The sequence below is a fragment of the Acinonyx jubatus genome, chromosome D3 (assembly GCF_027475565.1).
Source record: "Acinonyx jubatus isolate Ajub_Pintada_27869175 chromosome D3, VMU_Ajub_asm_v1.0, whole genome shotgun sequence".
NCBI classification, from domain to species: domain Eukaryota; kingdom Metazoa; phylum Chordata; class Mammalia; order Carnivora; family Felidae; genus Acinonyx; species Acinonyx jubatus.
In genome coordinates this window covers 54,633,432-54,661,297 of record NC_069392.1, presented here as the reverse complement: position 1 = coordinate 54,661,297, position 27,866 = coordinate 54,633,432, and the positions used below count along the sequence as shown (strand labels likewise).

Below are 27,866 nucleotides of genomic sequence, written 5' to 3'. Positions count from 1 at the left end.
CTTCCGTTTGCCTACAGGCTATGATTACAAGTTTATCTGTGTTCTCCAGTCTTCCCTGCTACCATTTCTGTTGAACCTCACTCCATAGTCCCATGTTCAATGCCCCTGCCCTTCCTACCACTTTTGCCCAGGACTCTGTCACCTGTTCATCAAAGACTCAGCTCCATATATCATCACTCCATTTGCTCTGAAAACAGCTCTTCCCCTGGATGTGCAGGCAAATGCTCTTCCCTCCACTTCTACTTACTATTTGGCACCTATCACACTGAGCGACCTTTGTTTATTTACATATCTGCATGTAATTTGACCCCACACTGTGAGATTCCTGGGGGCAGAGGCCATATATGTCTTCTCAATTAGTTGAATTCCTACAGCCTTGTACTTCGTCTCCCCCATAATTAGTGAACAATATATTTCTTATATTAATTAATGACTATTAATCTTTATAATAGGTGCCCCTAGAATTGCAAATGGCCACTCATTTAGTTGTTTGCTAATTTGGGAGCAGGTAAGCTGTAATAAAAACGCGATGCTTTTGTCAAAAAAAAAACACCTCATTCAGAATTATTCCATGTGCATTGTATTCCCAACTGCATGGATAACTTGAAGTATCAAAAATTTATTCTAGGAAATCATTAGTTCCCTTTCCTAAGCTGAAACATGGTTCAAATTATGAGAACAGGGAAATCTACAAAATGTGGAAGAAGAGGAGAAATGCCAATGATAAGGTTTCCTTCAAAATGCAGAGAAATTGAGTAGCATTATATGTGAGATTTCAAGAGCAATACAAGTTTCTTTCAATGAATCAGAGAGAACAATTTAACTCAAGAAAGAGGATAGACCACAGATAATGATGGAACAGAGAGTTCTCCACAGGATGAAATGATGATAGCTCACAGATGAATTCTTAAGCCTTAGCTTTTAATGAAGAAGATCCTAGGGAGATCGCCAGTTCTGTATTGTTCTTGGAAATGCAAGATTAATGCTATTACATCCAGGAGTGGTTGTATCAGAGCTATTCTGCCAAATTGACACAATAAATCTAGATAAATCACCAAGTGGAGGGCAGTTCAATGAGAGTTTTGCAGGAACTCAAGGGTGAAATTAGGCCACTGGAATGTATTGTTATGCAAGCCACTGTGCCATATTGCAAAGGTGACCCTGGTCACAAAGAAGGATTCAGGGGGTATGCAGGAATGTAGATCTCCATAAGCACACCAATAGTGGGTGAATTTAGACCTTGCTCAGCCCTAGCAGTGGATAAATCTTGAAGGAATTTAAGGAGTGAGTGGAGACGAATGATGTCACAATGGAAAAGGGGGACACACCAAGGACTTAAATACAAATGGATCTTTTTAAAGAACATTTTCAGTAGATAAAACAGGATGAAGAAAAGGGTTGGGGAGAGAGATTTTCTAAAGACGTTTGACAAGATTCCACACCGAGGGCCATTACTTAAACTCATCTTGGGATCAGGGTCGTGTGTGTGTGTGTGTGTGTGTGTGTGTGTGTGTGTGTGAGAGAGAGAGAGAGAGAGAGAGAGAGAGAGAGAGAGAGAGAAAGTGGCATTAACAATGCAAGTAAGGAGTAGGGAGACATCGGTGCACCCCGAGGGGAGAAGTACAAGAGTTGTGCTCATCAGGAATCATCCCTAACGGGGCCGTGTGATTCATAAACAGACCGGGAAATCCCTTAAGTATCTAGGAAGTGGAAAGTCAAGCTCAGGAGGATGGATAACAGGAAACTCCCAGGAGTCTAGTGCAAACCAGCAGGAAAGCAGCATATTGTTCCAAAGTGAGTCTGCACATGCAATGCCTCTAGGAGTAAAGCAGTAAAACTGCCCATATGGAATGTTGGCCGTCGGCCACAATTCCGGAAGAAGACCTGCCAAAGTGTACTGAGGATGAAAAACGTAGATTGTCCCTAATGCTGCAGGCCAAACAGCCTTGGAACGGCAACACTGGGAAGAGCGCTAGAAAAAGTCTATGCTTTTGTTTGTACTAAGAGCTAGGGCAGCACATCTCCAACTTCATGTGTGCCTTTTTTTAAAAAAAGAATTTATGTTTACTTATTTTTGAAAGAAAGACAGAGCATGAGCCGGGGAGGGGCAGAGAGAGAGGGAGATACAGAATCCAAAGCAGGCTCCAGGCTCTGAGCTGTCAGCACAGAACTCAAGGACCTTGAGATCATGACTTGAGCTGAAGTCAGACGCTTAACTGACTGAGCCACCCACGTTTCCCCATGTGCAGTTCTAATCGCCATCTAAAGAAAGAGCAGAGCCAGGTATGTTTGCGAATACTGCATGCAGTATACAGTGTATCTATCAGAACCATCCATTTGATGGGTGGGCTGGGCCTTCGAATCAATGACAAGACTGACAATGAGCCATTCTTGGTGGAGAAAAGTTGCTAGCGCAGTTGACTGATTGGTAGTGTAGAAGGTACAGCAAAAACTTTAAAGTGAAATGTACTACTGGCCTATCATTTTTTGTTTAAAAAATTGTACTTTTAAAGTAAAAATTTTAGGGGCGCCTGGGTGGCTCAGTCGGTTGAGCGTCCGACTTCAGCTCAGGTCACGATCTCGGGGTCCATGAGTTCGAGCCCCGCGTCGGGCTCTGGGCTGATGGCTCGGAGCCTGGAGCCTGTTTCAGATTCTGTGTCTCTCCCTCTCTCTGCCCCTCCCCCGTTCATGCTCTGTCTCTCTCTGTCCCAAAAATAAATAAACGTTAAAAAAAATTTTTAAAGTAAAAATTTTATTTTAATATTTTCCCTTTTAATGTAGAGCAGGAACACAATGCATAATACATGCTTTCCTCTTTTTTTCCCACTATTTGGTTTTTAGCAGAATGGAATATATTCTATTTTTTTAGGCCAATCAGCCGGAAGCTTTTGCCAATACAAACTTTACTTTCCTATTTAGCTTGAGGTCAAAAACTACCCAATTAAATTGCTATGCTGATGCGTAATTAACACCTTGAAAGGTATTTAAGACAATCAGAAAATTAGCAAAAGTGCAAACTGAAATTGCTTTATAAATCAAGGTTTCCTTAAATCTTTTATTTCCCTTATACTTTGTTTTTTCACTCTGAAAACTTCCAAATTTTCCTAAGAGGTAACCAATTAAAATGGAAACAAGAGGGGCACCTGGGTGGCTCAGTTATTTAAGCATCTGACCCTTGTTTTCAGCTCAGGTCATGATCTCACGGTTTATGAGATTGAGCTCCATGTTGGGGTCTGTGCTGGCAGGATGGAGCCTGCTTGGGATTCTCTCTCTCTCTCACCCTCCTACCCTCCCCCCTTCAAAATAAATAAATAAACATCTTAAAAATATTAAAAAATGGAAATAAGAAAACACCCTTTAGTTAAAATATATACAGAGATTTGTAGAGTGTCTGTCTTAAAAACATACATTACTTTAAGGTTTGACTCATTCATCATAGTAAAAAGTGAGTAACTATTACACTGGGCTTTTTTCATGACCTCAAAAAGAGAGAAACTGATTTCTTTTAACTAAGAAGGTATTCGTTTTAGGGAAAAGTTGTCTGGGAGGGAAAATCTGCTTTTGACAAGAAGGAAAAACAACAAATAGATATTGATAGGTCTGAGATGCTAGGCTGAATTCAGAACAGAATGTAAATTTTCTCTAAGTTGCCAAGTGAGTTTCCTGTTTGAAATTAGAGAATCTCATGATAAATTTTAAGTCCTTGAAAGTGAGATTTGGATTCTGACTCTATTTGGAACAGGCTGATGGAATTATTTTTCTATTTGAGAGCACAGAAACCAGAAGCTCTTCTTTTACCAACACATTTCACAAAAACATTTGGTAAGCATTTTGATGAGCACAGAACACAAATTTCTCTTTCTCGCACATTTTGGTAGCTTAATTAACTGAGAAAATTGTTTCCTCCTCTTTCTTCCAAAACATGCCTCTATCGTAACTCATTTCTTTATCTGGGAGTCATTTTGTTCATAGGGATCACTCATTTCATAACTCAACAATTATTTATTGACCATGTCTCACAGGTTGGGGATCTAAAGATGAATAAGGTATGGCTCCCACCCTCAGTTTGCTCATAGTTTATCGGAGAAAAAGAATCAAAACTCATTAATATTTTTTTTAGAGTTTATTTATTTTGAAAGAGAGAGAGACAGTGGGAGAGGGGCAAATAGAGAGGAAGAGAGAGAGAAGCCCAAGCAGGTTCCGTACTGTCAGTACAAAGCCCAGTGAGGGGCTTGAACTCATGAACTGTGAGACTGTGACCTGAGCTGAAGTCAGACACCTAACGACAGAGCTCTCAGGCACCCCGACACCGGTTAGTTTTAATACAGCATGTTTTTCAGAGGGTAGGGACCTCACCCCACTCATCTTTCATCCCCAGCCTATCATGGCACCCAGTGCAAAGCAAGCTCTTAATATACGTTAGTTAAGTTAATGGATGCACACGTGAAAAGGATTTTTTTTTCGATTTACCACTTAAGTTTTCTATTGAGAAATACTAAAATGCTTGAGAAAAGTCATGAAGATTGGCCTTACGGTCCATAATATTAGGTTGTGCGGTCATGTGACACCTTGAATTTGGAAGTAAGCACATACATAATTACTCTTATTTGGGGGATGATGAAGTTAACATGTGCACAGATAGAAATCCCTTAATTGGCTGTGGCATCTCTTTGGCCTTCCCATCATGTTAGCAAAACATTTGGGGAAAGAATTCGTCATAACACCTGGCCACGCGAGTTTGCCGGGAGTTTCTCCAGCATGGAAGGAGGCAACACTGTGGACATATCTCCTTTACCCCTATGAAACTCTTTTTGCCACTCACGCAAAGTATAAGTCTGACATAAAGGCAAGTGACATTAAGAATGTTCATTTTATCTACAATTGTGGAAATTCTTTAGAGAGAGTCAATTTTCGTGACAAGCAGGAACCTTGAAACAAAGTATTTTCTACTAGAACAAAATTTTAGTGATTAGAGGAGAATGTTCTGTGGAAGTCTTGAGTTTAAGACGTGGTACGAAAGAAAATCACCAAGCAAACACTAGGTTAAATATCTAGTTCTAGCCGTATAGACAATAAAAAGAAAAAAGAACATTTGGTTTTATAGACCTCGTCTCTTTTTCCTTTGCTCTCACACAACCACACAGCCTCAAATGTGAACCATCCATTTCACTGGTGCGCAGAGAAAGGGCTGTGTCCTTTGTACTACATCTTGCATTAAACATCAAAATTATTTTTTAAACTCAAAAGGCAGACGGATTTGGGCAGAGTTCCAGAATATTTTATATCCACGAGTCTGAAATAGTGCTGTGGTACCTTTCATAGCATTGGAGGGGGTGTGTGGGGAAGCTCAGGAGTGGGAATGGATGTTCAAATGGCTCAGCAAGGTGCAATATGTCAAACAGAGGATTCTGTATTCTCTGTGAAAGACTATTATATGATAGATTTGGAATTCTAGATGGCTGTCATAAAACTGACTCTAAATCTACAATGTAATATGTGTTAAGTCCAAATATTTCCTTCACATACACTCTGTCAGACATGTCTGAGTACCACAAACTGGAAAGGTTAGGAATGTGGGCATCATAAAAATATCCTGTAAAAGCTGGGTAAGTTTGGGGGGAAAAGTACCTTAATTTCTCATTTAAAAATGTAATAGAAAGCATGAATACAGCTGAACTTACACTGATGCCTGAAACAAATGATTCTTTTTCCCCACTGACCTCACCTAGTGTGACACTGTATTACCTACACACTATGTAACCTCCACATGTCCCAGCCGTAACGCTTACTCAACCTGAAAAGTTATGATCCCATAGTGCCCAACCAGTAGGACTGTGGGCAAACAATAAATGGTATTAGCTATTACCACAATGAGTAATATGATTACTAATTACATTAGTACATAATCACTATTAGTATATATAATTACTGATTACATTAGTACATTATTACTATCATTGGAGAACTGGCTTTAAGAATATAGCGTGACACCTGAGAAGAGGAACACCACCATTCTTTTTAATCTTTACCCTTGTCCTCCTATGAGATTTGCATGGCTGAATATATGTGAAAATAACATTTGCTAAAAACAAGGCCACTGTCACCTAATCTACCTTAGGAAGAACTTCCCTAAGAAAGAAGATTCTAGTGAATTGAAATGAGATTAAGTCAACAGACTAAAGTTGTTGTTCATGTTTCCCAAGAAATGAAGAAGGGAGTACGAGAACTACAGGGAAGTCTTTTGTGAAAATAGGATACTCCCACACTAGTAGTCACAGCCATCTGTTTTCTTCTCTTGTGGAACAGAAGTAAAAATAGAGGGTATGAATCTAGGTGACAGAGCAAACCTGGACTCCCTAGTCTTGGTAATATATTAGAGATTAAGGAGGACTTAGTTTCAGAAAAAGAATGAAAAGAAATTAGTGTGTTGAGCTAAGAAAAGTCAATCTTTGATCTTTATTCATTCATTCATTGATTCATTCACTCATTCATTTGTAGATTCATTATGAGCTGGACATTGTCTCAGGTGCTGTGGATACAAAGAGTAAGCCATGGTCCCACTGTATAGTAGCTTGTGGGAGGCAGTCATATAAATAGGAAGACATGCACCATAAAAGAATAACAAAATCATTTGAAAGGAACAGTAGGACCTGGGGAAGAGAGGGGTCAACTCAGCCATGAGAGGTGAAGAGCTTCACAGCGGATCAGTTTGTGACCCCATCTCTTTGAAAGGTCAATATAGACTTTTAAGAAGTAGTGTCAAGGTCACAATTATACCTTTCAATAAAGCTGTTGAAAAAAATTATTGTCACCTTGTAACTTTCTGCCATGTTGGTTTTCTTTTGTTACTCTCAGTTTTCCTAAAAAATAATAGTTAACAGTGGGAAGAAAAGCTGCCTCCAGGTTGTTAGCAAATAAGGGAAAGAGGCAGGCTAATTCCTGGGGTGTGCAGAAGAAAAGAGATGAGATACAGAGACTGGCTCTGGCTGTTCTCTAATTCTTCACTCTCAGTCCCTCATCCCCGATTCTGACACCTTTCCCACCCTTCCCAGGTACACCTGTCATTTTCCTAGGGACTCTGGAGGAGACAGTGTCTGGGATGGAGAGGTCTGCTTAGAAGTTGATTGGTCATCGACCACTGGTTGACTCTTGCTAGGATACAGCCATTTTTAGGAGGAAAGTCAGGAAAAACATCTTCTAGACTCAAGGGACTGATATTCAGAGACAGAATGGCAAACATAAGCATAGTCTCTGGGCATGAATCCTAGCTCCTAACACTCTAGAAATCATCCTACATCTGTAGCAATGCCCTCTATCTTCTAAGAGGCTGAGTTGGTGGAGAAACCTTGCAACCAGGAAGCTAGCTGTGGTCTGCAGTGAGCATGTCTGGGGGAGGACTGAGACGCAGGTGTTTCTCTGGGGAGAGAAGGGAAAGAGTGATATTTTGGGGGAGGTATGGTTGCGAGAAGGCAAATCTGGTTCTCAAGGATACAGGCAAGTGCAGTGGGCTTGAACCTCATTTCAGGTTACCATATTCATGGAAGACTCCACCAGCTGGGTCTGGTGAATTTGAAGGCATTGCCAAAATAATGACCAAGTTTCTCTGAATGCAAGTTCTTATTTTCAGTCTTCATGAATTTAAATTGCTATACTGTCCTTCCTTCAAAAAAATATAGACATATATATAATCTCTTTAGAATGCAAGTTTAAATTTTTATTTTAGACTTTTTTTTGGTTTTTTTTAAATGCTCATTCAAATTACAGCAAATGAGAAAATCTCCCAAATGTTTCAGTGATTCTATAAGAGCAACAGCATATCCTTGATGTACTAGGCTCATTCACGTCTACCGAAATGCAGAAGGCTCCCTTAAATGCTTGGGTTCTGTCGTGGGATAGGTGGTAGGAAGCAACATCAGATTTCCATACTGGATCTCATTTGGAGAAACAGGAGTTTACTATTATAAGAAATTGAATTGAACATTCATTTTATTCTTAAGTTTCACTTCTTACATTCACTTTTAAGTGAATATTTCCGGTTATAGTCTCTTTCCAGCTACTGATACTTCCTTATGGCTCACATCCCACATCGTCTAGATTTTCAAAAGCCATCAGATGGAAGTTTGAGAATCAGCAGAACTGCCTATACTCATTTGCAATGCCAAAACAGAGAAGGCAGAAGCATCTGTAGACTGGGGTCTCTATATGGATGTGTCTGTAAATCTGTAAAATGAGATTTCTCTATGTGGATGTTTTAAAAAATCTACTATAATGAGATTACTGAAAGTATACATCAGGGCCCTTTTTGTCTGTAAGAAGAGTAAGAACCAAACAGATATTCCATGTGAACGTTCACATTGATGGCTCCTGACCTTGGGATAGTCTTTAAGCTTAGCATTCATCAACCTTGAAATGATTATCAGTAGCTACTTAGAGAACATCTACAGCCCTATTTTTTAAAAGTGATCTTCCCAATATTTCTAAACAGAAGTGAAAAATCTAACTCTATTGTATATTTCTCATGTTATGAGAAATACTGAGATATGATATGTCATATAAAATGAGACATGTATGTATTATAACTCTAACATATTTCACAAGGTCCTCCTTCCTTAATATTAATCTGGCCCAGTTTCTACATTTATGGAGTGGATACAAATTATTTTTTTATCTTTGATTCCTTATGAATCCTCCAGCAATACTCTAAGATCTGGCAAGAATTCTATTTCTCTTTTTACATTCTCCGTCATTCCACTTATAACAAATAAGCCCCCTGAAGACTAGTGGCAAGTCTGAAAGCTTCTGTGCTCTTGTCAAGGGGGGAGGATGGAAATGCCATTACAGAAATTCCATAGCCTAGCTCCATTCTGTCACCTGTCATGTGGAACCATAGCCTTCTCTACCTACCTGCCACTTGGTTACCATAGTGATTAGGCCAAAGCAGAACATCAGTTCTGAAGTCCGCACAGGCTAAGCGTGGGATCTATCAAGCCGGACTGCTTGTTTCAGAACTGTTTATTTCAAGTCGAGAATTACTCAAAATTTAAACATCATGAGACAATACTCTACACAGGTCAAACCAAGCACGGATAATTCTGTTACCACTCTAGGTTGTAAAGTGACAGCTGGTAGCTTTCGTGAGCGGCATAATAACATTAGCCTGGCTGGAACATCTCCAGTGCCAGGCTTAGATATTCCCAAGCATTGGCCAGACAATGAGACTAAGCAAAATCTTTTGAGAGTCTTAAAATGTGATTGCTGAAAGGTCAAGTTAGCAATTTTCCGTTTTAATATTCAAAACCAGTAGTGAAAGTGGGGATGCTGATACCATATCTAGACTAAAGGCAATCAGCCAAAGACCTTTTGAAATCTTAGGCTGATAAAGTAATTCAGGGGAGTTTTTACACTTCACAAGGCTGCCACATATGCCTTGGAAAAGAAATCTTAGCTGAATACCTAAATCCCTACTCTGCCACTAACATGCTGAGAGACACTGGTCAAGGGACAGCCTCTTTGTGCTTCAGGTCCTTCATCTGTAAAATGAGAGATTTGGAAGAACAGTCTTTAATATTTCAGCCAGCTCAGAAATTCTCTCATTCTATGAGACAAAATTATAAGATAACGAGGCTGAGATTTAATTATCATGTGCGGAAGGCATTACACTGTTTTATATGGCACATTATTGACTGATCCATTTAACACAAGCCATGGCTCCTTTCACTAGGCTGATCAAGAAACCCTCTTCAATCTCTCTGTTTGCTCTAGGATCTTGTTATGACACCTCAGAAACACTGTCTTAGGCAATCTGCAGAGAAGAGAGTTGAAAACATCCTTCCACTGCACGCTTCATTAAACTGCTCCACAGGCATGCCATCGTGCGACACTTTCAAGCATCTGTAGCTTTTAGGAAGCATGGGATGAGTTAAACAAAGGTCAGCATACAAAATACAATTGTCCTCAATTTCCTGTGGCACTTTTTTACTGTTTTTTTCCCCCATGGCATTTACAATTTATGTTAAACACAGACAGATTTTATTGAGATAAGTTTCTGATCAAGAAAAAGAGGCAGCCAGCTACTCTAGAAAATCATTTGGAAGAGACCAAGAAGGACAAGAGGAGGGAGAGACCAAACATGCAGAGAGGAACAGCTATTCAGAGGGAGCTTACGGATCAAAGGCTGCCAGCAGGAAGTTAAGCAGGAGGCTGATGGACTGTTCCACCTGGATTTGGTGAGTGGTTGGCATCCGTTTGTTGAGCTGGTAGAAAATGGTGGAAAGCACAGCCTCCAAGCGGGCCACACTGAGTTCTATGTTAGGGTCCAGGTTGTTCAGAGCATTTTCCCGCAATGCTTCTATGACGTTCCAAATGTCCACCAGGTGCACTACATACAATTAAAGCAGAGGGAACACATCAGCCCAAAATGCAGGGAAAGGTAAACTCATTATTTTACACGTACCATCTGTCCTATTTTGTCAAGGCACCTCAAAGTCCTCAATATGAGTTCAACTCTTGTAGGGGTTGACATAAGCAAATGTACATAGACAGTGCATGATCTCAAAGACTTGATGTACCGTGTATAATACCAAGAAAATTATTTCCTGAAAACCACAGTAGATAGTTACTTCTAATCTTCAACGTGACCCTTGAAATGCAGCTACTATCTTTACGTTACATATGAGAAACTGAGGACCAGGGAAGTTAACTGACAAATGCAAGGGTCCAAGGCCAGTCAATGGCAAAACTGCTTTTAAAATCCATGTCTATCCACGTCATTTTCAAAAAACGCTGAAATAAAAACTGTTGACATACAACATCGTGTATGTGTAACTTCAAGGTATACAACATATTGATTTGATAGATTTATATATTGCAATGTGATTATCACCCTAGCATTAGCTAACACATCATGTCCCAGAATTATAATTTCTTTTTTTGTGGTGAGAACATTTAAGATCTAGTTTCTTAGCAACTTTGAAGTGTATGGCACTTGTGATTAAAATTAACAAGTCTCTCTGGCTTTAAAGCATTTTCCCACTGTACACACCGACCCCTTGAAAGAAAGAGACACAAAACCAGCACTTAAATTCTAGCATTCGAAAAGATATCAAACCTGCGTTTATTTAAAATATTTTAATTTATTTATATATTTTTCATAGTATAAGGTTTGAAATAAAAAAAAGAGAAAGTTAAGGAAGGTGGGAAGACAGGCAGGGAAAAAAGGAAAAGTTATCAGAATTAAGTCACGGATCACTTATTTAACCTGGTCAAGAACAGCTTCTTGGCTACACTATTGACTAACTCATAGAACTTAAGTCATGGTTACTTTCACTAGTGTCAAGAATTCCATTTCTATTTCTTCCCTGGTCATGCTCAAGCCTTGTTATAACACCCCAGAAAGCATTGCCACAATCAGGACAGTGATCGTCTCCATCCCAAAGGTTTCCTCTGGTTCCTTTTAATCCAGCCCACTCCTCACCCCAGGCAACCACAGATATACTTTCCAAAATGGTTTTCCAGGATTCTAGATAGCTGGAATCATGCGGTACGTACTTTTATTTTGTCTGGATCCTTCTACTTGGTATAATTACTTTGAGAGTCATCCGCGTTGTTGCATGTATTAATAGTTTGTTCCTTAATATTGTTGAATAGCATTCTGTTCGTGGATAGATCACAATTTGGTTTTCAACTCACCTGTTGATAGACACTTGAGTTGTTTCAGTTTGGGGTTATTATGAATGAAGTTGCTATGAACAGCCACGTACAAATGTTTGTATAGACATAAGCTCCATTTCTCTTGGTAAATACTTGGAAATGAAATGGGCTAGGTTGTATGGTTGGTATATATTGAATGTTTGAGAAACTCCCCAGGTGTGTTCCGATATAGTTGTGGTATTTCACATCTACATCAACAATGTATGAGAATTCCAGTGTCCCCACAACTTCGCCATATTTAAGGTTCACTTTTCATCATGCTTTTGCTCTTGAAACTAAGTATGTTGTCTTTCTCAATGAAATACACACTTAGGTTTCAGTTCCTGAAAAATGTGCACTCCACGTATGCGTTTCTACTTACTCATAAGTTTTAGTTTCCTGCTTCTTTACTCATTTCTGACACTATGTTAAAAAAACACTAACATGTATTGAACTTCTGGACTTGGGAGTCCAAATGAGCACTGGACTTTAAGTCCAAAGACCGAGGTCTAAATACGGCCCTTCTACTTCAAGTGCATGCCCTCATAGCCTTGAAGACATAGAGCTTCAGTGTCCCCATCTACAGAGTGAGGACAGTGCTCCTTACATGGGAAAAATCATGAAGTCAAAAGTGGTAATGCCTGACACACAGGACAATATGTTGCACTTGAACAAAGGTACAATGTGAATCATGTAAAACTAAAAAAAAAAAAAACACAAAACAGAATAAAACAACTTTCCAGCATATCTCTTATTTGGGACAGAAGAATACAAATCACTTTCTAACTGAAATACTTACATATCTATTAGATTTGGATAAATTCAGACTTATGGGATTCCAAATTTATAACTTTCTCTGTATGTCCTACAAGGAAATTATTTGTATTTCTTAATGCTATTTATCCAATTTTTCAAGTCAGCATCCAAGGTACTTCCAGGTAGACGGCATCTATAAGTTTTTGTTTGTTTGTTTGTTTGTTTAATTAACTTCTTGAGGAATTAAATTAATTTCTGCAGGAACTGGGTTCCTATAATTATTCCCTTTATGTTTGATGTACAGATCCTCTGGATCTAGTCCTTGGGGATACGTCTGGGTGCAGGATGCAAAGATGTTGTTCCTGCCTCAAGGAACTAACAGGTGGGGATTTGGACATGACTCACAATTACACAGATAATCACAAATGATGATCTGTTGTGGTGGACAGGGTGCTACATACAAAATGGGATTATGAGATGGTCGTGAAGGGCCCAGAGGAATAAGATAAGGCTGGAGGAGTACTGTGGCTATGGCAAATCTTTTGGCCTTTACACTAAAAGTATGAAGACACAGGTGTTAAATAGAGTGACACGCTCAGAAATGCAGCTGAAAACTATCATTTCGGACAGTAAGGGCAGAAAGCAATGGAGGTGGACAGGCATGCACGGGGGAAGTGGCTGGAGCCTGTTACCGTCATCCCAGCAGAGATGATGGTCTTTTTGCATAGGGATGGCGGTACACAGAAAACTGGAATCATGCACACTATAATACTTATTTTCCAAGAGTGGCAAAAGACACAGATTTTGCAGTCACAAAGATTGAAGTTTCACCCCTGGCTCTACTAATAATCATAAAACTGTGGGCACGTTACTCCTCCTCTATATACTTTACTGTTTCCTTTCTAGAAATGAGGAGACTACCATCTAGAGACAGTTACAGCGAGGAGAAAAGAGAAAATGTATACACAGGTAATGGTCACAGAGCTTGGCACATAGGTGCTCAACAAATGATAACTACTAGTGTTAAGATAATTAAACACCTTCTGATCTATGCTACGCCATTATATCTGATAAATGCTACACCATTATCAACTTACAAGGTCTGTGAATCCAAACCCAACTTTCAGCCCAGTGCCCCCAAATTCGATAAGTTAATTGACATGTAATTTTGAGCATATATCGTGTTGGCCATACAAAAGAAGGCCAAACTACATCTCAGCCCCAAAGACAGATAATATTTAGTTTAACTGTCGTTACGTTCTCAGTTAGTGGAGTTTGAATTGGTTTTACCGTGTTTGATAATTAGAGACCTGGTGAGGAAGGCCCTCTTTCATAAAGACTTATCAGAAATTTTATTCCATTGGTAACTGCTTTGGGAGGTGCAGATTACAGTGCAGAATAGTGCAGGTTCCTGGACGGTAGGTTGGGTTTCAACTGGCTTCTCCTATCGACTATCCATGTGACCTTGAGCAAATCACTTAATGTCCTTAAGTTTCAGTTTCCACATCTGTAAGATGGGGACAACAAGAGCTGCTCCACTGCAGGGTTATTGGGGGATCAAATGAGATAATCCATAGAAAGCACTTATCTCAGTGCTCAGTGCATAGAAGTATTTAATATCTATTAATTATTATTAAAAGGTATCACAAGCCTTCTGCTTAATAGTAGGAGCACTAAGAAATGTGCTAAGTTTAGAGTCATAAGGAAGCTATTAGGAAGTCTGTTTTAAAAGTCTGGGGCGCTTGGGTGGTGCAGTCGGTTAAGCGTCCGACTTCAGCCAGGTCACGATCTCGCGGTCCGTGAGTTCGAGCCCCACGTCAGGCGCTGGGCTGATGGCTCAGAGCCTGGAGCCTGTTTCCGATTCTGTGTCTCCCTCTCTCTCTGCCCCTCCCCGTTCATGCTCTTCTGTCTCTCTCTGTCCCCCCAAAAAACAAATAAACGTTGAAAAAAATTAAAAAAAAAAGTCTGACAGTTGTATAAAGATGTTTACTCTTGAGCCATCAAAATCACTTTGGAAAATGGACATTTAGGTTTTGCAGTGATGACTGAATACCACTAGATGGCACTGTGCACACTTTGCTAAATAGCCATCATGCTTTAACTGTCCATCATAGAGCACCTGCTATTAGGCACAGACGAGACGAAGTGGGGTTTCCTCATCTATAAAACTGCATCCATTTTATACTAATATACTAGATAAGGCAACAGTTTGTATAATAAAATTATTTGGTTAACATTAACCATATCAAAAATAAACGTGTTCTTAACGGTAGTATTTAGTACTTCATAGAATCTTACAAATAATATTAATGTTAATTTTGGACATTATTAATACCTAAAAGTTTGTATTCATAAATAAATGGAAATATACAAAGCTTCAGCAGTTTGTTTTAAATTCAGGCAATCTTAAGTAGAAAAGGGCTTGGTCAGAGGCAGGGGTGTGGGGGGAAGTGTTTGTATGTGGCTAGAGAGGAGTTTGCTATTCTCAAGTGATGTTTCTTATCTGTTTGCTGATGTTACACTATTTTTTTTTTAGGAAATGAACTTTTTTTAAAACACTTATTTATTTTTTGAGAGACAGAGAGCATAAGCAGGGGAGGGGCAGAGAGAGAGAGGGAGTCACAGAATCTGAAGCAGGCTCCAGGCTCTGAGCGGTCAGCACAGAGCCCAATGCAGGGCTCGAACTCACTAGCCGTGAGATCATGACCTGAGCTGAAGTTGGAGGCCTAACTGACCGAGCCACCCAGGCGCCCCAGAAATGAACTCTTTAGCTCACTGTTAGCAATGACTTAAATCCAAGTATCTCTGGGAAAAGTGCAAAAATACCAAACTCATTTATATCTAGGTAGAAATGACTGATGTCATAAACTTTATTAGAAGTAGGAGAATCATATAAATAGGGTAAAAGATGGAAGAGAGGGTACAGAAAGGGTAGGAATATAAAAAAAAAACAACTTTAGGATGTAGTCTGTTTCATTATTTAGTCCAGGGCTGGCCTTACCTGGACCACATCACAGAGACTGGGTCCAGGTCAGTGAATCTAAGCACGACACCTTTTTCTTTTTTTTTAAAGCATGCAGCGATCTCAAAATTCCCAAGCCCACATTATACCACTTACTGATTTCAAAATTTAGGAAGGTGGGAAAAGCGTTTCCTAAAGCTCTCCAGTTGATTCTGATAATCACAGATTTAGAAACCTTTAGGTGGCTTTCAAAGGGCTTCCAGCTGGGGAAGGTCAACAAACAATCATAGCGACTTAACTCTGGTCCTTTTGGTGTAGTGGCTTTCAACAATGGCTGCACACTGGAATCACCTACAAGGTTGTAAAATAGCTCCCTGGTGCTGCCTCAGCTGGTCCAGGACCATACTTAGAGTCACAAGGCATTAGGCTTATTAGAAATGCAGAATCTTAGGCCCCCACCCCGGAACCAGAAACTGCATTTTAACATCCCCAGGCAGTTTAAGGCATGCTGGCAGTCAGTGGTTCTCTGTCCTTTGGCATTAAGACAGCCTGCTATGTTCTCATAGGTTGTGAAGTGTGTTACAAGGAGCTGATAACTATAAGTTAACTTACGCAGTTTAAGAATGATTTATGGGGTGCCTGGGTGGCTCAGTTACTTGAATGTCTGAGTCTTGATTTTGGCTCAGGTCATGATCCCAGGGTCGTGGGATAGAGTCCCATGTTGGGCACTGTGCTGAGCATGGAGCCTGCTTGGGATTCTCTCTCTCCGTCCACCCCTCTCCCTGGTTCACACACACACACACACACTCTCTCTCTCTCTCTCTCAAAAAAGAATGATTTCTATAATCATGTATATATACATTGTTTTAGAGGGGTTGTGATTCACTTCTATAAGAAGGTCACTCATTGCATCATGATGTGCTTTCTTGCCTGGGAGAAAAGTAAATTGCAGTTACGCTGGGAATTGATATAACCTGTTGATATACCACTGGGGATATATATATATGTGTGTGTGTGTGTATACACACACACACACACACACACACACACACACACACAACCTCTAGTGTGTAGACAGGGGTGTGTATGTGTACGCTCATGCACATACCCTCTCAACCCCCACCCACCTTGCTTAAAGTGACGGTAACTGTTGTCTGAGGCTTTGTTAGGATTCGGTTTCCAATCTCTGAGACAAGCAGGTACAAGCAGGGAGAATTCTGATGTTGACTTACTCATCAAATCCCATAGCAAAGGGGGTAGGTTCTTTCTCCTGAAACCAATTCTTTCCTCCCCAGATCTAAGTTTCCTGACTTTCAGGAAAATTCCCCAGCAGGAATTTCCCATTGTGACCACTCTGTAGATTAGGAGAACCGAGTTCAGGTGCTTTTTCCGATTAGGTTATACTGCAGGTTTGAAGTGTCAAACTGTGTTCATTCACATAGTGGATTATTAAAATATGTTTGTAGGCTTATAGGAGAGTTCATTATGGAGATTCATTCACTTAGTTTTCCAATAAAATTCTGATGCCCTTAGCACTAAGAGGAGCACACATGGAAGCATTGAGTTTTTCCTAGGACAGCTCTCACATGCCAAGTCTCAGTCAGTATTCGAAATGCCAACTAGATTTAAGTAAGAATGCTTTCAAGGAGCCTCCCATGTGGGTCAGACTGCCACATGGGCAGGGTGTGAGGAGGTGGAGAGGAGAACATGTCCCCTTGTGAGTGTCAGGAACAACTTCAGGTTCCTCTCCAAACTCATTGTCTCGGCCAGGCGAAAACCAGCCTTCTATCTTAGCCTTCCATTAGAGAGACTAACAACTTCATTCATAAGTATTTATTCAGCCCTTATTATGTTTCAGTATTCTTCTGCGTTCTAGAATTAGAGTGAAGAAGACAGGCAGGTCCCTGAGCACACAGAACTTACAGGTGGTGGAGAACAGAGGGACCCAGCAAGGAGCATGGCGTAGGCAACAACAATCTAGTTTCTCTTACAGAGAAAAATGGGCTTAGAGATCGTGGACTTGGATTCAAGTGTTTCTTCATGCACAACAGGAATAATAACATCAAACTTTCTTACAGGTGTTCTGGGGCACAACAGAAACTACATGGAAAAGAGTAAACTCTGAAGCACCATCTACAGTTTAGGCATTATTGTTATTTTTGAGAGAAAGCAGGCATTAACATTTACTTTCATATTCCGATAAAACTATAACCTCCCAATTCTTTCAATTCTTCGCTCCACTCTGTCAGTGATAAAGATGTTTGTCCCTTAATATAAGATTTCTTCTATAATTTCAGGTTTGTTTTTCTCTTTTTAAAAATGTTTCCTTTGTTTTTGAGAGAGACAGAGAGTGTGCTAGTGGGGGAAAGGCAGAGAAAGAGGGAGACACAGAACCTGAAGCAGGCTCCAGGCTCTGAACTGTCAGCGCAGAGCCCAATGTGGGGCTCAAACTCCTGAGCCGTGAGATCATGACTTGAGCGGAAGTTGGACACTTAACTGAGCCACCCAGGTGCCCCTCAGGTTTGTTTTCCTCTTAACAGGTGTGATGATAGAAATCTGTAAGAGACTGTACCAGAGTGATGACTAGTTTAGTTGACTTCCAGATCAACTACTCATCTTGAAATTCAGAAAGCCTCAACTCATGAGAAGAAAAGAATATGTCAATGTGTCACTAACTTATCATACATCTATTGCACACACAGGCATTAACATACAGAGGGAGACGGCCATATGCTTATACATCCAGAGCTGGGAAAGGAAGCAAGAAATGAGATTCCATCACATTTTGAAAAGAAATGAAATCCAACCAGTAATTTTAAAGATTCTACAATACATTATGCTTGATGTTAAAGGGAACTAAACAAAATACGAGAGCCTGGGATTCTAATTCCCACGGGAGAGACATGTTCAGATGGCCTAACCGAACATCAGGATGAGACACTCTGTCATCAAAGGGCCACATCCATAGAACAGATTAAAAAACAAAACAAAACAAAACACTACTGGAGTTCAAAATACAGTGATGCTATGCAGGCTGGAAACTTTGGAAAGGTGTAGAGGAGGAAGAGGCAGGGCTCGAGTTGGTTTCTGAATCACAGCAGGATCTGACACATAAAGATGAGTTGGGGAGGATACTCCGGGAAGAAGATGATCTAGTGACCGAGAGCAGAGAACAATGAAGGAAGAAGGCGCAACCAGGTCTTGCACTGACCTGACTGGGCCAGCAGAGTTTACATGCTGAATGTACTGGGAAGCAGGGTCTGTCACTTTGTAACCTTTCCTATTGTCCATTATTTGACACTTGTCTAATTTTTCAGTGAGCAAACAGATCGAGAATTTGCATCCCGTGAAGTTTCATACTAAGTTTCATTTTCAAAATACCTAATGTGAGCTAATTCCCATCCCTGTCTACAGCCAACCAGTCCAGTGGTGAAAATCAGAAGTGCTCTTTGGAGCAGCGAGTGCGTCTCGAACTGTGGCCCCCGATTCCACAGGTCTGGAGTTTGGCCAGGGTATCCCCAGGTTTTGGCTGTTCCTTAGGTGATTTTGAAGAGCAAGGATGTTTGGACCACTGCTAGGGAGCATGACTTAAGGAGACAAGAGACAGGAAGAAGAGGAAATGGATGTCTTGAGCCAGGGGACTTCATATAAAAGGTATCACAAGAATCCCGGGAAAATTGTGGTCAAGAAAGCCTTGTGCAAATTAGCCGGTCGTTAAGATTTTCTCAATTTAAACAATTTATTTTTATGTCCCATCAGGTCTTTGATCATGACAAAATAGTGTTTAAAAAGCTAGTAGGGAAGAGAAATTCAGTTCAGTTGCATGCTTTGCCAGGGTCAACAAATGCATTTTCATGTGATTACACTGAAGATATTAGCCACCTTGACCAAACATGGAGTTGGGAAAGAAAATGTTAATAAAAGACAAGTTTTGTATTTGATTTCCATTCATGAGCCATGAGCTGCATCTTTCTAAAATATGAATCTGAACAGCATTTGAGTAGCTCACCAAATTATTTATGCTTCCAAAGTCAACATCTTCCTTGTTCCCACAGTATACCTTTATCACCAAGATGGTTCTCTTTGCTAAGGATCCTTGGAGAGAATCATCATAGCTTACAAAGATCGCATTTTAGTTTTACTTTTAGTTTCCTGGGTAAGGTGCATGATAGAATAGAAAGGGCTTCAAGAAAAGGCCTACAACATATTTTTGGTGTAAAATCAAATAGGATATCATGCCAATCCTCAAAGGCCCTGGGAGTGCATCTACTGCCTATTAGGAAAAAGTATTCAGTTTTTCCTTAAATTGTGTTTGTAGACCAGCATCATTATTCAAAATGAGGTATAATAATTGTTGTCTCAATAGCTGTCATACTGTAAATTAAATTTAACTAAATTCAATTGAGCAAGCATTTATTAAGCCTATTATTTTCCAAAGTATTGTACCAATGATTGTAAAAATAATAAGAGAAAGTAAATGAAAAGAAAGATCTGAACAATAACTAATTTCTCACTGCCAGCGTTTAACTTTGTTCGGAATATATTTAATAACTTTAGAAGCAAGAAGATTTCGTATCTTATCTCCTCTCTGGGTAGTCATTTTAGCCTTCACTACACGGTTTGTTTCTTCGATGTCCCTTTAGCATTCCCTACATTGTAATGGCCCAGTTTGGGCTTTTCCTGCCTTCTACTTAGATTTTTACAGTAAGACTTAGTCATCGCCAGTGTATGTCCTTTTCCATCTGCCCTAAGAAATGGCGTAAGTCCCAGCTCTGGCTATGCCAGGCTCCATTGCCTATCGAGTAAAATCCAAGCTTCTAAGCTTGAAAACCAATGTTTGAATTCCAGTCTCCCAATCTTTAACCTCATTTCCTACTCATTTCCAGCTTTTTCCAAGAGTCTTATGACCCAGACATGTTGGGCTTCTTACAATTCCAGAATATGCCATTGGCTTTCTTGCACTGGCTTTATACTCTTCATCAGGTGCACTCTTCATTTGGCTGTCTTTCAAAGCATTACATACATGTGTGCCCGAGGAGGCCCCAATACCTTTATGTGGAACTATGCTCTCCCATGTGTTGCTCCTGGATAACGTCATATATCAGATCATTCACGACACTCTAAATTTCCCACAGTTATTAATGGACAGGCTGTTCCCTCCACTTTTTAAAAATATTTATTTATTTATTTTAAAAGAGAGAGAGGGGGAGAGCAAGAATTCCAAGCAGGCTCCACACTGTCAGACACAAGCCCTGATGCAGGGCTTGAACCTATGAACTGTGAGATCACGACCTGAGCTGAAATCAAGAGTCGGACGCTCAATTGACTGAGCCACCCAGGTGTCCGTCTCCACCTTTTTTTGATAAGCCTTTGCCTGAACTTTGGAAGAGAGGAGGGTCTCTGAAATGATGAACTAAATTTTATGGTTAGGGTCATGTATGCTTTTGAGGGAAAGGATCTGTGGCTTTCCTCAATTCTCCCAAAGATACATGAGGAGAAAAGTTTAAGAACCACAGCACTAAATTATACTAACTTGAAGACATGTACTCTGTCTTGTTCATCTTTGTATTCCTCAGAGCTACTTGCATAATGCCTTGTTCAAACTGGGTGCTCACTAATGCTTAGTGAATGGAATGGGGTAGAGTGTCTACTCCGTTTGCCAGACCCTACATATCACCTCCAGAAGCTTTCCCTTTACTGCAGCATGTCAGGAAAGCTCAATGAGACTCATTGAGCATGACTTCCCACAGGACTTTCATTATTCCTTACACACTATGACTTGAACAGATGGCCAGAATCTCAGATGCCAGAGGCCACGTTTCAAGAGAAAGAGCATCCACAAGGCTGGCAACCATGAGGAACAGTCTTCTTCTTTATAGCTCTCAGTTGCTCTCAGTGACCCTGCATCATGTGCCAATGCGGCCATGGTGAACACTAACAAAGTACACAGGGACACAGAAGAGCAGGTAAGGGGCAATCGGCAGGGAAGTGTCACTTTTTTCTGCACTCACTCTGTACCATTTAAGTATATAATTAATTGTCTTTGTGCAATAGGAGTAAAAAATGGGACAGAAATTGAAAATGCATTCCATTCACCCATTCAGAAAATAGTTATGATTCAGTTTCCTAGTGCTTGGAAAATTGTTTGGAAGATACGTTAGCATTTGGGGTGAAGAGATCTCTAGATGGCTAATCAGCAGTACAGATTGTCTGCAGGTATCTTGAGTGAAGTTAATATGAGAAATGTATCCTTTTAAAATTTTTATTTAATTTTATTTTTTAAAAATATTTTAATGTTTATTTATTTATTTTTAAAGTTTTTTTTTTTTAATGTTTACTTATTTTTGAGAGAGAGACAGAGACAGAGTGCAAGCAGGGGAGGAGCAGATAGAGAGAGAGAGAGAGAGAGACACAGAATCCAAAGCAGGCTCCAGACTCCAAGCTGTGAGCACAGAGCCCGATGCGGGGCTTGAACTCATGAACCACGAGATCACAATCTGAGCCGAGGTCAGATGCTTAACCGACTGAGCCACGCAGGCACCCCTAATGTTTATTTACTTTTGAGAGAGAGAGAGAGAAAGAGATTGGGAGGGGCAGAGAGAGAGGGCGACAGGATCTGAAGCAGGCTCTAGGCTCTGAACTGTCAGCACAGAGACTGATGTGGGGCTCGAAATCATGGACTGCGAGATCGTGACTTGAGCCGAAGGCGGATGCTTAACCGACTGAGCCACCCAAGTGCCCTGAGAAATGTATCTTTTGAAACAAAATCTTTAAAAGGCAGTAGAAAACACTAATGAGGAAATGTCCAACACAGAAAACCAAGATACACAGGAGGCAATGTTTCAGACCCCTCTCTTGTATCTTTTCAAAACCTTGGCTCACCTTTTCTCCAGCCCCTGCAGAAGGAACCATCATGGCACAGACTTTGATCAGCTCAGGGCAGCTGCAACCAGACAGCACCTGGCCTCAGGCCCTTGCTCCATACCTTCAATGGAACACCTGGAACCTGCCTAGCACTCACACAAGTGTAACCCAGAAGCACGGGGGTATTAACACTTGTAGGCCCCCCTTGACCAATGCAGGACAGAGCAGCTAGATTAGTACTTCCTCCTTGTGTCCCCTGGCTGGAGAGTTCTGCGGCCTTTCAAAAGGTTCCTTAGAAATTCCTGCGTTGTCTGTTGGCTTTCCTCCCTCGTTCCACTTCTGCTCTGGAATGGCAAATGAGCAGGCTTCCACAGAAGCCTTGTTGTGGAGTCTGCTTTCCGGAAAACACGGGCTAATGCGCTGATTCTAGCCAAGTCCCTATAACTGGTTGAACCCTTTCAGAAAATAAATGAGAAGAAAATGGTGATTCTGACCATGTTCAAAAACAGATTCTGATTCTGTGTGGTCAACATAACTTTTTGTCAACTTATCCTTTCCCACAATATGACATCACTTTCTTATTCAGCAGTGTTGGATTTGGGAATTAAAATGCATTATACTTGATCTTACAGTGAGGTTTATTATTCTTGAGAAACTAAGCTGCTCAGGGCTGATGCATTATTAGCTTTGTAGCAGGCTCAGTGGTCCATATGCTTGACCAACATTGCAGGACAGGCTCTCTGTTTACCATGGCATTTGGCTAATACTTGGAAGTTAGAAGCTGAGTTCTCAGATGATTTTACCTGGTGTTTATTCAGGGGAATCCACCTAACATCTCTTATGCTATGCTCTCCTCATCCGGAATGAACAGAACGTTACCGTTCCTGATTAAAAAGGAGGTCAAGTGGAATTCGTAGCCCAACACCATGAATGATCAAAAATAGCTAGACAATTTATTTCAAGAGCTACAGATATACTTGATTTCTTTAACCACCACACTTATAAGTAATTTTTTTTTCCCTCAGAAAATGACAGTTTGCTCAGGGGGCTGACAGGCTAGATATAAGCTTACATAGCGAAGTTTTACAGCGTATCTACTATTTGATACTCACAAAATCTGAAGATTTCTAAAAAATAGACCATATCATTAGATTCTAAACTTGAGGTTCTTCTAATACTCTTCTAATACTAATTTATACACTAAGGAATATTATCATACGTCCCCCCCATGGTCTAGAATAACGCTTGGCATGCAGTACACCTCAGTCCACATTTGTTGGGTGAGTAAATAAATGAGTGACTGCTGGTGACACCAACAAAATGTGAACACAACCTCCTTGGTTTAGTTGTCATGGATCACAGGTGTGGTTATGTGGGAGTGGCCACTATTCTATCCTTGTCCTCCTGACTGTCTTTGGTTTCATCTTAGTGTTACCAGAGCCCCCAAGGTCCTGGGAGCCAGGCTGTGGGACAGCACCCTCTGGGGGGCCCTTCATTGCTCACTGGCTCTGGGCTGATTCAGTAGGTGTCCATGAACACAGCTTGGCAGACCGTAAGGGAAGGCCATTGAGTCTTACTTGCTGGATGGGCCTGGGAAGCTTGAAAGGCATTCCTGTGCACGCATCACTCTTTCCTAACGGGCTGGGGCATTTAAAGATGAGGTTCTTTCCTAAACTGCTAGCGCAAAAGTGTTCGGTTGTCCTGATTTCCTGGTATAATGCAGAAGCGGGAGAAAGGGAAGAAGCTGCTTTAATTAAACCCATATCACATGCACCAGAACCTTAAAGGCATAGCTTTGCGTCTACCAGAAGTGTGCTCTAGTTAAGAGGAAATGACTTTGCCATAGGTCCAGGGTGCCCGGAAAGAAGCTGGGTCTTCATCCAGGGTGCCTGGAAAGGGGCAGGTTCTTCCGTGCAGGGTGCCTGGAGACGGGCTGGTTCTCCACTGCCATATCACACAGGCATCTTGAATGGTCTTACGTTCTGCCCTCCCCACCAGCTTCGCCCCAGGGAACTTTTAGGAATGCAGTATTCTAGCGCGATGTCCTTCTCTTTATTCTAAACAAGTGTCTAGAAAGAATTTCATCAAGAATGAAAATATGTATCCAAATCACTTGGAACACAGATAATTATGCTCCAAGGTTTTGCCATCTGCCACTTATTTCCCTAATTGAACATTCCTGCTCTTCCTTGTGACTCTTTGAGAGGAAAGAGTCCTATCTCTCGCCTTCAGACATACCTCTTTTGGGATCTGTTCCTATTGCTTGAGATTTTACTTTGAACTTTGGTTTTTCACCCAAGGCTGTCTATGTCATTACCTGGAAAGCAGAAAAGTCCATGATCTTGGGCAGTGTGGTAGGCAGAACCCTAAGATGCCCCCTTCCTCTTCATACCTCCCTGGACAAGATTCCTGGTCCTCAGTGTTGATATACCTTCTTTCTCCATTGTTTAAGCAAATGCTAATTCAGGTTTGCTGTGAAGGGATTTTGCAGATGTAATTAAGGTCTCAAATCAGTTGACCTTAAGATAAGGAGATCTTCTGGGTGAGCCTGACCTAATCACTTGAGTCTTTTATTTTTTTATTATTATTTTTTATGTTTATTTTTGAGAGAGAGAGAGAGAGAGAGAGAGAAAGAGAGATGAGAGCGTGTGATTTGGGCATAGAGAGAGGGAGATACAGGATCTGAAAGAGGCTCTGTGTTGTCAGTGCAGAGCCCGAAGCGGGGCTCAACTCATGAACCAGGAGATCAACACCTGAACTGAAATCAAGAGTCGGACGCTTAATGGACTGAGCCACTCAGGCGCATCCATAAGTCTTTTAAAAGAGGAGCGTTTTCTCTGGCTGATCCCAGAGGAGGAAGTCAGAGAGACCCACTCTACCTGGCATTGAAGTAGAAGCAAACATTTATGGGGCCACGTGGCAGGGAAGGCAGGCGGCTTGTAGCCTGCTGGGACTGGTCCCCAGCTGACTGTCCACAGGAGTGGAGACCTCAATCCTTCAACCATAAGGAAATGAATTCTGCCAACAGCCCGTTCACTCAGAAGAGAGCCACAGACCCTGTGAGACCCTAGGCTGTGTTTGATTTCTGACCTACGGAAAGCGGAAAGAGTAAGATAGTAAATGTGTGTTGTATTAAGTTGCTAAGTATGGGGTAATTTGTTATGTAACGATAGAAAACTGGTACAGGCCACCGAAATCCCACGTACTTAAGAATATGGCAGGGAGGAAGAATATGCTGGCACACCCAATCAAAGAAAAACGAATGGGGTATTAGTATTTATTTCTAAAAACATATGTAAAGCCTACTCCTGAAGCATAAGACTAGTCAGTTGGCTGGTGAAAAGTGAATCTAGTGAAGCATACTCATTCACTCATAGAAGAATATTTATTCAGGACCCACCACATATATAGCACTCACATGGGTTAATTTCACAGTGACAGAGAAGCCATTAGGTAAACCGGTGTCTGCATTTTTTTGTTGTTGTTGTTGTTCTAGAAACCCTGAAAGAAATTTAGAGCTATTAAAGGCAAAGCATGTGTTCTAACTTTAAATTATAACCGGATGAAGAATACTTATAAAAATGTTTCTTTTATTGGAGGGAAGACATTTGAGAAGCTCTGAAAGCTCAGATACTAATATATACCTTTCCTCTTTTCCTTTTACGTGAAATTTTAATTAAATTTTAGCTGATATGAGTGACAAAAGGAAAATTCAGACTGTGACCAGAAGAACTAAAGGAAAGTGCCTCCGTACTTTTGTTTCTACTATTAAACAGGGAGGGATTTGAGATTTCTGATTTATTTCTCTCATTCTCTTTTACTGTTCATGAACTTAAGGCTGCGTTCCATTGACTCCAAAGTAATTTCTGAAAAATGATCTGCTGACATTACAGGGTATCTGGATCATTAACCATGTCAGCGCTGACCGAGGAAATAATGTTCTGGCAGAAAATAGTTATTTGTTTAAAACAAAGGCGGAGAATGTTGCCATTTCACACATCCTTATGCCTACATGGCATATAGGGTATTTATTTTTGTGGAAAGTTCTTAGGAAACCCAGAAGTTAAAGAGAAGGCTGTTGATTAGAAAGCGGTATTAGGAATAGTATGCATATTCTCCATTCAGTCCTGTTCTTCCTAGAAAATAAGATTGCCGACTTGCTGCCCCCTAATTTTTAGGGGTACAAATTCCTTTGTTCCATTAGGGAATGTGCTAGTCATGGCACGGGGAGGGAGGGTATGACAGTGTGCAAACATGAAGGGTAAGGGAAAGAAGCTGACTTAAAAATAGACCCCATGGAGGAAAGTTGAAGGAATAAAGAATCTTCCGCTTGAAAAAAGAAAAGATGGGGGCGCCTGGGTGGCTCAGTCAGTTAAGTGTCCAGCTCTCGGTTGTGGCTCAGGTCATGATCTCATGGCTTGTGAGTTTGAGCCCTGCATTGGGCTCTGTGCTAGCATGGTGCCTACTTAGGATTCTCTCTCTCTCCCTTTCTCTCTGCCCCTCCCCTGCTCACGCTGTCTCTGTCTCTCTCAAAAATAAACTTGAAAAAGGAGAAAAAGAAAACAGAAAAGATGGTTTCTCACGATTTTTGTTTTCTTTTCTTTTTAATGTTTTTTTTTTTTGAGACACACACACACACACACACACACAGCCACGCGCACACACACACACACACAGCACGAGCAGTGGAGGGGCAGAGAGAGAGGGAGACACAGACTCTGAAGCAGGCTCCAGGCTCTGAGCCGTCAGCACAGAGCCCGATGCGGGGCTTGAACTCATCAACTGTGAGATTATGATCTGAGCCAAAGTCGGCTGCTCAACCGACTGAGTCACCCAGGTGCCCCACAATTTTCCTTTTATAACAGAGGTTGGTAAATATCTTTTGTGTGTGTGTGGACAATGGGGCACTACTGTATTACATAGTAATATTATGTAGATTTTACGATGGCATATATATAACAAGAGAAAAATTTATACAATGATGAAATTAAAAATACAATAATGGAGTGTGATTTTTTTTTAATGCTTGTCTGCCAACGAGAAGACTGGAATTTTTGCGGGGAGGGATAACATTTTGCTTAACAGGGATTATAAGTAGCATTCCCTATTCTAAAATTATTAAAAATATTCATCTGTAAAAACTCCTACCTCAAAGTCTCTACAAAAGTTAGGGCTGCATTTAGTGCAAAGGCTACAGTTTTCTAGCCTTTTATAATGGAGGTTTTTTAGAATCCTGGGAACCAGTTATTCTCAGCATCCATCAGGAATTGTATTAAAGGGAATGAACATGAATGGCGGTGATAGGAATCAGTGTTCTATATGGGAAACCATAAAGAGAGTAGGCAAGGGCTGTGGGGACAGAAATACAGGGAATTAACTAACCCTTCTGATATCTGAGATCAGATAGAAAACAAATCTCTTAAAAGTCTATATCCAGACAATATTTTTTTGTAGGCGATGACTTCACAAGGGTCAGTTTTTATGCTTTTCACCTCTATCATGTAGTTTTTAAGTTTAGTTTTGTTAATATACAAAATCAATTTTACCTGTAAATAAGGTCTGGACTGAAAAATAACCTGTTCTCCACCAAAGTCCA

General features: G+C 40.7%; 1 protein-coding gene across 28 annotated transcripts in view; it reads right to left on the bottom strand.

The window, feature by feature from the left end:
• Positions 1-27,866, bottom strand: part of DTNA (dystrobrevin alpha) — a 352,058-nt gene that overhangs the window by 86,222 nt on the left and 237,970 nt on the right. For all 28 annotated transcript variants that reach the window (XM_053206596.1, XM_053206598.1, XM_053206597.1 and 25 more), the window contains one exon: positions 10,165-10,378. In XM_053206596.1, coding sequence (XP_053062571.1) covers positions 10,165-10,378 — 214 coding nt within the window. The remainder of the gene's footprint in view (positions 1-10,164; positions 10,379-27,866) is intronic.